Source organism: Anomalospiza imberbis, chromosome 5, assembly GCF_031753505.1.
Source record: "Anomalospiza imberbis isolate Cuckoo-Finch-1a 21T00152 chromosome 5, ASM3175350v1, whole genome shotgun sequence".
Taxonomy (NCBI): domain Eukaryota; kingdom Metazoa; phylum Chordata; class Aves; order Passeriformes; family Viduidae; genus Anomalospiza; species Anomalospiza imberbis.
The window spans coordinates 38,917,269-38,929,847 of record NC_089685.1 but is presented as its reverse complement, the minus strand read 5'-3'; the positions used below and the strand labels follow the sequence as shown (position 1 = coordinate 38,929,847).

Below are 12,579 nucleotides of genomic sequence, written 5' to 3'. Positions count from 1 at the left end.
CAAGCCGTTTGCCACACAAAAAGAAATGTTATCCTCTCTGGGAAAAAATCCAAACAACAGGTTTTTGACATTGACTAATAGGAGTAACTAATGCAATGGTGTTTGTTGCTTCAAACAGGTTATTACCTTTGCATGATCAATGCGAACTGAAAGCTCTTTAGATGCAAATCCACCAAAAATGAGGCTATGGATGGCTCCTATTCTTGCACAAGCCAGCATACAGTACAGTGTCTGTGGAATCATGGGCATGTAGATAACCACACGATCTCCTTTCTTCACACCGTGTTTGATCATGACATCAGCTAGCTTGGAGACCTGTACTGACAAAACATTCATATTTAAAGTTTCTCCAGATCTGCTGTTGCTCCGTAAAAAAAAAAAAACTTTATACAGTCAACAGACGCACGACATCAAACAGACAAGCCAGTATGATAAAGAAAGTTAATGTCATGTAATCAAGGTTCAATAAATTTAAGACAATTTTTTTTTGCAAAAAACCTACTAATATATTTTTCTTTTGTAAAATAAAAATGGAAGGAGACTATTGTAGTCAGTACATTTAAAAAAATCAATAGCAATTTCTAGCAAATTTTAAATTATAGTCTACCAATCATTCCTTTATTCAGTTTATATTTCTCAAATTTAGCTCTTTAGAATGAATGTAAACAGGTCATTTCATAATATATGTTCTGTCCTAATTAGCTAATTTTGAAAGACAAATCAATATGTATTTTCTTTACTGAAGTGTCATAAACTTCTCAGAATCTGAGACAAGAGACCTACTCTGAACCAAAGGGAAACACAAATTCAGGGAAATATTTAGGTTTAAAATTAGTTTTTGCTCTCATTGTCAGATTTTCATTTTTGCTGTGCAGAAACCTAAGAGACTATGTTCAGCAGCAAAGGACTGGAACTCAAGAAATGCAATAAACTGATCAGCAGCAACGCCTTTGTAATACCATGAGAAAATATTTATTACTTTGATAGTACAAACATTCGGTCACAAAATCAATACTGAATATTTCATTTGTTTTTACCACACAGTAAGTTGGATTACAGTGAGCATGGGAGCCTGTGACAAGCACTGTGAAGTTGTCCCAACCTGCTTGTTGTGGCACAGCAATGTGGCATCTTCTAAAAGAAACACTTTCTTTTATAGTATTTAAAAATAAGAGTTTCTTCTTTTTAAAGAGTAACTACATTAGGTCATGGAATCCTCATAAATATATTGAAAAGGACACAAACTGCTTTGTATGCAGTAAGGACATCGAAAAATAACCAATACTAAATCAGCTACAGTGATTTACTTACCCAAGTGAAGAAGCACATGGACCACTCTGGGCAAATCAAATGCCCACTACTGGTTTTAACTGCTCTTTTCTACTGTTGTACCTCTCTGCCTAATGACATTATTTCCTGCACCTTTGCTCCCATATTGCTTTTATATATCCATCTCCCACCTCACTGTTTCTCTCTTCAGTGGAAATACATTTTCAGACTTTCAGAAACCTGAGACAGTAACATCCAGAAGCTCCAGGAGCATCTGCTCTGTTTTTGCATTAAATTCACAGCTATCCACAATGAAACAGCAGGTTTCTACATTCTCCCCAAGGATTTAAGAAAATGGAAACACAGAAGCCCCAAGCAGGCACTCTTGCATCAGAAGATACTGCATAGGTTCCATTTTCTGTAAGCATTGCATAAATCTGTGCTGTTATTTTTCAACCACAAGAAAGAACATGTTTGTACGGCAAAGTCATCACCACACCAAGCTAAAAACTCACACAAATTTAGCTATCTATATGATTTGTAGGGAACAGATCTGTTATCTTACATTTTAGTAATTTTCAAGAGAAAATATCTTTAATGCTAGACGTCTTAATACCTATCATGATCATACATAACTGATATACACTATCAAAACTCAACAAAAACCAAAGACTGGACATGCACAAAGCTAGCATTTATTGCCATACCACCAGCATTTACAGTAATTTCTTGGTGTAATTAGTGAAAGTAACTGTAAATAAAGACAGCAACTCTACTTCCAAAGGTAAATTACTTTTCTGTACTTCCTCGTGTGAAAACATTAAAATCTTCAAACACAGAGCTAACATCACCTTCTCTCAAAGAAAGAAAAAAGCTAATCGTTATCTTCCCTGCTTGTGACTCTCAAGCAGAGTGTTGACAAAAAGGCCAGAGGCAATGAAAAAAACATTTAGTGAGTGTTTTTATAGTCACTGTAATTGTCAATAGTGGGCAATAAATAGTTAAACACTGGACAATGGACAAGTATTATTATTAATTATCATTATTTCATAAATAATTATTAAAAATATGAAAAATTCAATGTTTTCCTGCTAAAGAAAAAATACATTATTTAATGATCGTAATTAGTAATTTTGTAATAGAAGACTCCCAGTGCCTGTAAACAAGCTATAAAACTGGTTCCTGGGTATAGGAGGGAGACAGCAAAGAGATCTGCATGTACTTACGTAATTTTTATTGAAATCTATCATAGCTAAATTGCATTTAAAGCAGAACATGTGTACAGCATACTGCAGACAGGAACTACATGTCACCTGTGCAAACCCAGTAATCACTTGTCTGCACCTAATTTCCCCACCCTAAAGACCGTAATGTCACCAAAGACAACAATCCAATACAATACATGGGTATCTATGATTTTCTTTGTGCCCTTTCCCTCATCCTTTTGACAGACAGGAAACATTTGAACTACACAATAAAACACTTTCTCTATCTGCAACTATTTGGAAGACAGGGCAATATTATAAAGCAGGTTTACATTGCCCTTCAGATTGATGTGATAGCCCTGAAACATCCAAGCAATCACTCTTTCGAAAAAAAAGGGGAGGGCAGAAAAGTTCGTACTGACATTTAATTAAACTGTTAAAAGCCACGAACCTTCCACTTTGCTACAATGTGTTGTCATTTATGATTTACATTAATACAGTGTAGTGTACTTTATCACTCAAAAACTAACATGCTATTTCTCCATTTTTCTTCAGGTTTAAGACTGCTCACTCACTTTAATATATTTGACATTTCAGTAATAAAATCACTTGAGACCAAGTGATATAATAAGAAACTCAAGTAGGCTTTCAGCTTGGAAGACCAGAGCATAAATTACACTTCTATCAAACACATGGACCCAGTAAGCATGGTTTTACTTTTACCCAGCAACCAAATACTACAGCTGTATTACCAGCTAAGGTTTCTAAGTAATTCAGTTCTGAAGTAAACTCCTGGCAGTTACCAAAAGCAGCTTTGGTCCACGCCAAAACAATTCATCCTAAAAGATACAAAACCAGAAATCTCATTCAAAATGCTCAAAAGAGGAATTCCAAACCTTCCCGAGTTGAATAGTGGCTGGGACACACAAGCACAGAATCCTTCAATGCAAGCTAAACTCTCCTAGACCTACAAGAGCCATGAAAAAAAATACAACAGCCTACATGCCTCCCATTTTCAGCAGATCTCTTTGTTACTTTTGTTTTCAGGAATCCAGTAGCTAGCAGATAAACCACATTAAACTTATTGTACCAATGTGGACCAGAAAGCTTCAACAGACAAGCTATTAATATCAAATATTGCCTTTCACATTTATTTGCTTTTGATTAAGAGCAAACTGCAGAGAATTCAGAAATAGTATTTAGATAGGACTCAGTCTCCAGCAAGACTATAATGAAATTCTGAGTACTGCTACATACCCCAGAAAACTTAAACCAGTTCTTCCACTTGTTTTGGCAAAGCTCTGTAAGAAGAAATGTAGATGAAAGGACGTGTATGTCAACTAGCAAAATTTTCTCACTTTGCACAGATTCGCCATGTCTTACGACAATTAATACACTTATAGAGACATAAACCTAGAAGACAGTATAATATCAAGCTTAAAAAGCTGAAAGAAAGGCTACTTTTCAAGGTCTTTTCAGAGGAAATTTCTACCAAGCAAGTTCCCTTAAGATAATTTACATTAAAATGTTGTATTTCTGCATTAAAGTTAACCAAGTATTATATGCAACATATATATAGATTGATTTCATATATACACATCTATCTGCATATATATTATATATATATTATAATTACTGAAGGCAAACAACAAGAAAAATTGTATATATAAAATTCTAATTATACTTATTGTATATTAGTATGAATAAAATTAGATAAGGAGCTGGATCCTTTCAAAGTCTTCTGACTCCTTAAAACATCAAAGCTAGTTGTTCCAGCATACCATATAGCATGCTGGTTTTTTGACTTGGTAAATAAATAGAAAACTGGTAAGGAGTACATGTTTTCTATATTTTCCTTAAAAGGTAGAATGCATAAGAGGTTTATCATTTCTTTGTAGCTATATGACTTCTCTTTGCTTGCAACAGTGGAATAAGCCCCTCGCAAATGGAATTACTGTATTCTGACCTCATTTCACATTTTCAACCACAGGTTCACATTACTCCAGACACTACATGCATGTCTTAAGTACAGTGAGTGTGTTACATTCAAAGTAATCCGTCTTGCACATTGAAACACATTAAGGAAGAATACGAGCCCAACTCCAACATTTCTTTGTACTCAGTGTTAAGTTCAACTGCTACGTGTAACTGGAATAAAAAAGACAGCTGAACAAGAGTAGCAGCATGAGGGCAAATCTCCAGCAGACAGCCCTGAGAGTCAAGAACTTTCAATGGGGCAGGCTGCAAACACCCATGGTGGCAACAACCCATGGTGGGGCACAGAGTAAATCTGAATGGGCTCAGGCCAAACTGAATATTCACAATTTCATCAGGAGTAAGCTCCTCAAAATCCACAGACCTTCCAGATAGAAGGGCCACCAGCACCCTCATGACATCCTCCATAGGGGCAGGTAACACAGCTTTCTTTGGAGTTCCCCCAGTTAAATTTCATTTTAGGCTTACACTCAGTTATGTGTAGCAACAGCCAAGGTACACATTTCATTTCTATGGAACTGTACTTTTGCTCATCACAGCAACTGTCAAGAGACTTAACTAATGCTATGCTTAACCTTTTAATTAAGACCTGTTAGGGGAAATGAAAATTAAATCAAATACAGACAAGTTAAAAAAGTAAACTAGTGAGGTAGATAATTTCTACCTCTCTGGTATCTACCTACTGTGCAATATTTATTGCCCCTTCTCATTAACAAGGTTATTCTGAAACATACCTGTTCCAAAAGTTCCTTATATGTTATTTTGTCTTTGGTATTTGTTACAGGACTGTCATAAATAATGGCAATTTGGTCTCCTCGTCCATTCTCAACATGACGATCTACAGCGTTGTAACAGATGTTCAGCTCTCCACCTACAAACCTACAAAAGAAGTTTGAAGTATGTAATAGCTAGCCTTCCAAACTAAGACAACTTTTTTTTTGTCATTTTGTGTTTTCTTTTAAGGAATGAGAGCATTAAATTAAAAACAAATCAAATCAAATTCAAATCTTGAAACATTATACTCACTTCAGGAAGTTTTTTTTTATTGTGTAACCTCATGATTGACTCAACAAGCTAAAAATGACTATGAGTGAAAATAGAGAAGTACTGTATCTTAACTGACTTAACTAAGAATCTGCTAAACTTGATCTTAGTATAGCTTACTTTGCATTAATCACTCTGATTTTTATATGTATGGTATCACAGAAAAAGCATAAATTCACATAAATTAATCTGACATTATGAAAACATGCTATTATCCTACTTTGTACTGGCACACACACATACTCTTTTCAAGGAGAACACGTTCAGGACTCAAAATAGTCTTATTCATCTCTTGGCAATAACAGTGAAACATACAAGCATCTGTAGCTAAATGAAAGGGATCCCAAGTTATAAGATCATATGATTATAATGCATTTAACAACACCTTTATATCAGTGACTCAAAATTTTCTGTAAAGTGATATGAGTCATAGCCTCTTCAATAGGTAGACATTTACAAAGAATTCTTATCTCCCAATAAAAAAAAATTCACAAACTTAGGTTTCATTTTTCTAGTCATTTTACACAGAAAAAGAAAATTCAAGTGTAGCATAATCCTCAAAGTACAGAAATACCAGAAGATACCAGATACAAAGAAAATTTATTTACTGGAAGATGACACAGAACCTAAAAGTTAAAGTTCACACTTAATGATGCCCTTTTTCTTTGTTTTTCTAGCTGTATGTATATCTGTGCAGCAAAAATAGCAATATAGAAAAAATGTACAGCTGAGAGCTTCCAAAAGGTTCTATGGGGACAACTGTACAGTGGTAACATATTATTATAAGGCAACTAGAAATAACAGATGGCCTAAAGTAACCTACTACTAGCTTTAAAAAAGTATTTCCTTCTTCACTTCTCATGTTTAGTAAAGGACTGCACTAAATCAGGATATTTTATGTATTACTTTTATATCACAGATGCTGTGGGATAGTCTTTATTGTCTAAAAACAGGAATTATGAAATTAAAACCAGTTAGGATGTAGTTATCTTACTGCAACTCCTTTACAATGCCATTAATAAGGAGAAAGTGGGAGACCATCAAAGTCACAAACCATTCTGTGCAAAAGTTTACAAAATCCTTCCCCTAAAGGCAAAACAATATGAACAATAAAGGATCTGGAATTGTTTCACATACTATAAAGAAACTCTGTATTACTGTCATAAAAGTTGTCTAAGATTCAGATTTTTCTACCAAATCACTGTAGGATTATATTAACAAGGGAAGACATGGGCTATGCATATTCACTTAAAATGGTCAAAACATAAGCAGACACAAGAGCTTTGGTTCTTCTAAAGATACATGGCAACATCAACATTAATTTTTAGCAATCACTTACAAACAAGTGTGGGAAAGAACTATAACTGTAAACCAAGACTATCTGGAAGGTGTGATGAGAGCTTTGTTACCCTGTTGAGAAGGGAAGAGGTTCTGCTAGGATCAGAAAAGCAGATATGCACTTTTTTTACATTAAATGAGAGTAGAAGCTGAATAAAATGTTAGACAGTATCAGATAATTTGAGATATTATTATGTAAATTGACCCTGACACAGTTTTAAAAGTGTAAGCAACATTTGAATAGCAATCTGGGCAACATTTCCAAAATTCAAAGGGGATTATATATTGCACGTATGTCTCAGCATCAGAAGAAAAACATATGTTGCAATATTGACCTCTGCCTGTACATGTTAGACAAAACTGTTGCCACAGCACTAAATAAATACTTGTTTTAACCCTTTTAACTGGCATTCCACAAGATTCCAAAATGATCTGTTCAGGTTTTTCACCAACTTCAGCATTAAAAAGATTTTTCTCTCTAACATCTAAAGACTATGTTTCCCATGTTGCAAATTAAGACAGTTTTGACCTGTTCAAAGTCTACTCAAGGAAGTTTTTCCTTCAACTTCTTTACCAAATTCTATGTGGTTTAAAACCTAGGTCTCCATTTTGGCTTTTAGATCAAACAATTTTAATGCCTTCATCCTCTTCTTGAGCAACCATGCTTCATAGCTCTTATTATTTTTTCATGTAGGCAAAAACAGATGCTTTGTTCTGTATCAGTCACTGATGCAGTTTAGAACAGTACCTGGGATTACTGCTTCAAAAATACAAGTCAGGGGATGGTGACACTAATCACTTATTTTCTGGAAATCATTTTGCATTCCACTGACATAAAACTGGTATTTTCAATGGCAGACAGTGAATAAAACTCACTGGGGCATGTGGCAAGTTTCTTTCATGCTCTCACAGTATTTAGAGAGGAAGAATTTACTTATGCCTACATTCTAAATACAGTAACAGCCTCCTTCAACTTCTTCAATTGAAGTAGATTACACTGGAAAATATATGAAAAGCATCTGCTTCTGTACATATCAGGTTTTGCAACCAAAAGCAAAGGTATTGAAAAAAAAATTGGTATTCCCAATTGATCTAATAAAATGTCTCCAAAAGAGGAAACAAATTCTAACTCAAGATGCACATACATGAACTTCTTAGTACTATTTTTCAGGTCCCCATAAACAGCTTCCAAGGTTTCTCTGACCCAGAACTCCATTTTTACCCTGTTAAGTCAGCAAGCTATGGTTTTGCTTGGATACCTGGCCTCTTTCTCAGCTGAGTTCCATTGTTTGTTTTCTCTTCAGCCTGTCCTCTGAAAGACCTTCTTCTATGTTCTCTCTCTCTTATATTCAAAGAACTTGCCCATCTGTCATCCTGCTAAGCACACTGACTGCTGGTAACCACTTGGGATTTCAGAGGCATTAAAGTACAGCACTATCATATACAGACTGTTATCATTTAAAGTGAACTTAAAAAAAGAAATAAAACTGCATGTTGCACATTAAGACATTTGTTTATACAAATTTGAATTGCTTAAAGTTTTATTATCCACAGAACAACAGGTACCTGGCATACAAACAATTACAGTCAAGTCTTCAGACTTGCATCTTTGTATAATGCCACAGAATCACAAACTGGCTCGAGGTTTGAAGGGACCTCTGGAGGGTACCTGCTCAGACAGGTCTGTGGCATCCCATCTTTAAGGGGAAGGCAGAACCTAAGATTCATAAATGGCTCATAGTCAAAAAGAATTACAAAAGTCAGTGGGCCTATAAAAACTTACGAAGTTTTATTAGTAAATTCCACACACTTTGTATGGAAATCTGTATAAGCTAGTCCCTGATACCCTGGTATAAGAACATGGCAGTGGGTTTTGGATAAAGGTAGGGTGCAAGGTAAAAGTGAGAGATGAAATAAAGAGGGGGAGACAGAAAGAAAACAAGAAAGAAAGAAAAAGAGATCACCAGTCATGGCTCCAGTGTTGATCCAGCTCATCAGCTGGATGATCTGTCCAGAGACCTGAGGCACACTGGCACCCGAGCTTTGTGGGGGTACCATTCTATAGATAAGTTTCTTCTTTTCTATGCAAATTAGTTAGCATGCAAAATCCCTTCTTCTAGACCTTTCTGAAAATGGGTCAGAGGGCTTTGGTAATCTTTGGTGGTCCCAATCCCTCCACAGTCTGTGCCCATTTCTCAACCTTCTTCCTGCCCTGTACTGTGTTTTGCTTATCTCCAGGAGCTAGAACAAGGACATTTATCCCAGAAAAGTGCTGCCCTACCTCTGTAGGGTCCCCTTGTCTAGCCACAGTCTGGTCTTTCTTGGTATTATTATTACAAACAATCCTTGGGTGGCTCCACAGATATCTGGCTATGGGTGTTTGAGACATACCCGTTACCCCACTTATTGCTAGCTTCTACAAAGTCAGCCTGAAGACAGTAGACCAGGACCATGTCCAGATGACATTTTAATATCTCCAAGGATGGAGGTTCCACAACCAGCTCTGGGCCAGTGCTCAGTCACCCTCACATTAAAAAAGGGGAACATAACTGCTTTAGTTTGTGCTCATTGCTTCTGGTCCTGTCATTGGACATCACTGAAAAGAGTCTAGCTCTGTCTTCTGTCAAACCTCCCTTCAGGTATTTGCCCACATTAACATGATAATTTCAGTTTCTGCATTCACAGAGGAGGAAAGATGCAAGTTTAAAAGTGAGGCTAGAAAAGAGCTTGCAAGACAGAAGTCTGACTTCAGACAATGAAACATCAGTTTTTCCCTCTCATAAGATGAAATAAGTTCCACTTGAGAAGTAATGCTTTACAAATGCCTAACTTTGTTACTTTAAACAAATAAGCTTATCCTGCTCAGCAAATCAAACCACACTTGTCTGACAGAACCTGATAGCAAAACTATGTTCATTTGCATGCATAATATTCTCATTCCTTAGTCCTTCAAAAGTAACCACTGTACTGATTTCATTATACTGTTTGGGAATGCTACAGTAGCTTTACTGGTCTTTAATCACAGGATCACAGAACCAATTAGGTTGGAAAAGACCTTAAGATCATCAAGCCTAACTATTAAACACAGCACTGCCAAGTCCACCTCTACACCTTGTCTGTAAGCGCCACATCTACACAACTTTTAAATACCTCCAGGTTTAGTAGTTCCTTCACCTTCCAGGGCAGCCTGTTCTAATGCTTGAGAACCTTTCTAGTGAGGAAGATTTTCCTGATATGCAATATTCCTAATACTTAAACCTCCCCTGGTGCAACTTGAGGCGATTCCCTCTTAAGGTCCTATCACTCGTTACTTGGGAGAAGAGGCTGACCCCCACATGGCTACAACCTCCTTTTATGCAGTTATAGAAAGCAATAAGGTCTCCCTGGAGCTTCCTTTTCTCCAGGCTCAACAACCCTAGCTCCCTCAGCAGCTCCTCATAGGACTTGTTCTCTACACTCTTGTCTAGACCCTAATTATGCAGGCAATCCTACCTGGACTTTCTGAATAGTGCCATGACCTTGAGATCAAAGTCTCAAGGACCCTATTCTGAATAGTGCCATGACCTTGAGATCAAAGTCTCAAGGACTCTATCTATCCACTGTTACATAGTCCATTATGGCTGGGTGTTACTTAAAATTTAGCTTAAGACATATCAATTTTTACTACTAGAGGTGTCAAGCAATGATATCAGACACCAATAAGAAACCCAGCTCCACTCCACTGGCGCTATATCTTTTAATTTGCACAGATTTGAGAATTGTTAATATTTTTAACTACATTTTTAGAATTATTAGCATTTTTAATCAAAAACAAACCAGAAAAATACAAAAAAGGCAAAGAACATTGATGTACCCAACAAAGATGACCGTTGTCCTACATTGTCTTTTATATTCTGCATCAGCTTCTTGAGAAAAGACCCAAGAGCATGATGTAAATTTGCTCAGAAAGAGGCAAAGGTGCCTCTTGGGCACACAAAATTTTAACATTACCTTTGAGAAAGTATTGACAATCCTATCCAGTAATTTGTAAGAAGGATATCATGATCTATCTTAGGACAGTTCACCATTCACTGATGTATATATTACAACGCCAATGCCTTTACCAAACATAACCTTAACCACAACATCTAAATTATAACCTAGTTAGACAGTATCTGAGATTAAACAATCCCAAAAGCCACAGTTTTTATACACCTGTGTTTTCATATGCCTGACTTCCCTGGCATTTGAAGCCAGGTTTCCCAAGCTCATGGCAGCCTGTTGCCAATTCAGACCCAAAAGGGGTGGGATGGGGAGCATCAGGCGCACTCATCCACATCATTCAGCCACACACGGACTCACACAGGCACATGTCACACCTGCCAGAGTCCACGCTAACATGCCCTAACCCTAACACACTCATCCATGCTGCTTTTAATCATTAGCTTCAACCAAGTGTAACAATTTTACTCCATCAAGCTCCACAGCCATCTCCTCCAACAGTAACGGCACACCGACAATCCCAGAAAGATGCTGGAATAGTTCTGCCCTGAGCACACGACCCCCAACCCAGCACACCCGCAGACCCTGGGCAGGCAGTCCTCTCTCCCCGCGACAGCCGAGCTGAGCCCCCCGGCGCCGGCCGTGCCCCGACCTCCGCTCGGCACCGGGGCACTCGGGTACTCACCAAGAGCCGCTCCCCAGGCTGCTCCTCTCCAGGGTCCGGACCCAGGGCTTGTACCACTGGATCTGCTCGGCGACTTCTCCCCAGACCTTCTCGGGCTCCGCCAGGCAGGAGCGAAAAACTTCCTCATACTTGCCCAGCGCCCGGGAGGAAGCGGCGCGGCCGCCGGACGGCGGGCGGGGGGCGGCGGTGGCCCGGGCCGGGAGCGGGACGCCCGCACAGGGTCGGCCCGGCCGCCGCCAGGCACCACCGCCCCGGCCCGCCACCGCACCGCTAAGTTTTGGCAGCGCCGCCAGCTTGTCCAGGAAACCCATCTTCCACGGCCTTCAAGGGAAAGGGGCCGCACTGGCTTCGCTAAGGCTCCGAAACACCCTCGGACGGTACGGGACGGAACGGCAGCGGCTCCCGGGCGCCGGCGGGGCACGGCAGGACTGCCCCCGCGGCGGGCCGGGCGGGGCCGGGCGGGGCCGAACGGCCCCGGCCCTGCCCCCGCCTACCGCCGGCCCTTCGGAGCTTCCGGGCAGCGCCTGGAGCGGGGCGCTGCGGGTTGCTGCGGCTGTAGCCCGAGCCGCGCTGAACGGGCCGGGGCCGGGGCCGGGGCCGGGGCCGGGGCCGGGGCCGGGGCCGGGGCGTCCGGACCCGTCAGCGCTTGGCAGCGACCGAAGACGGCGGAGAGACTGAAAAAGGAGAGGAGACCGACATCTCAAAGTGTTCGTGACTTACAGGTCTGCGTGACGCGTAGCCGGAGTACTCCTCAAGTATTTCTTTTGAAAGACATTCTTGCTTTGAGAAACTTACCAGCGATAAAATGAGACATACTGTTTCTGGCAGAAAGAAAAAAAAAAAAAAAAAAAAAAAAAAAAAAAAAAAAAAAAAAAAACCACGTTCATTTCATTGTGCTTTCCAGAGGGTCTCTATCATCTGTAGTGGATCTTCTGTTTTACTTATTATGGCATATATTTAGAAATCCTTCTTGAGTTTCAGTGTACATGATTCAGGGTGTTACAATGCCCAAGTCAGCTAAGACATACACCAGCTTCAAGTGTTATTTTATCACTTAAGAAA

At 39.1% G+C, this 12,579-nt stretch overlaps 1 protein-coding gene across 3 annotated transcripts in view; it reads right to left on the bottom strand.

The window, feature by feature from the left end:
- Positions 1 to 11,945, bottom strand: part of ACSS3 (acyl-CoA synthetase short chain family member 3) — a 66,171-nt gene extending 54,226 nt beyond the window's left edge. The window contains exons 1-3 of one of the 3 annotated variants that reach the window (XM_068190309.1): positions 11,518 to 11,945; positions 5,204 to 5,348; positions 127 to 315 (exon numbers count right to left, since the gene is read on the bottom strand). In XM_068190309.1, coding sequence (XP_068046410.1) covers positions 127 to 315; positions 5,204 to 5,348; positions 11,518 to 11,828 — 645 coding nt within the window. In that variant the 5' untranslated portion in view covers positions 11,829 to 11,945. Of the gene's footprint in view, positions 1 to 126; positions 321 to 5,203; positions 5,349 to 11,517 lie in introns of those variants that run through there. The other 2 variants (XM_068190310.1, XM_068190311.1) reach the window with 2 other exon arrangements.
- Between the last annotated feature and the right edge of the window lie 634 nt (positions 11,946 to 12,579).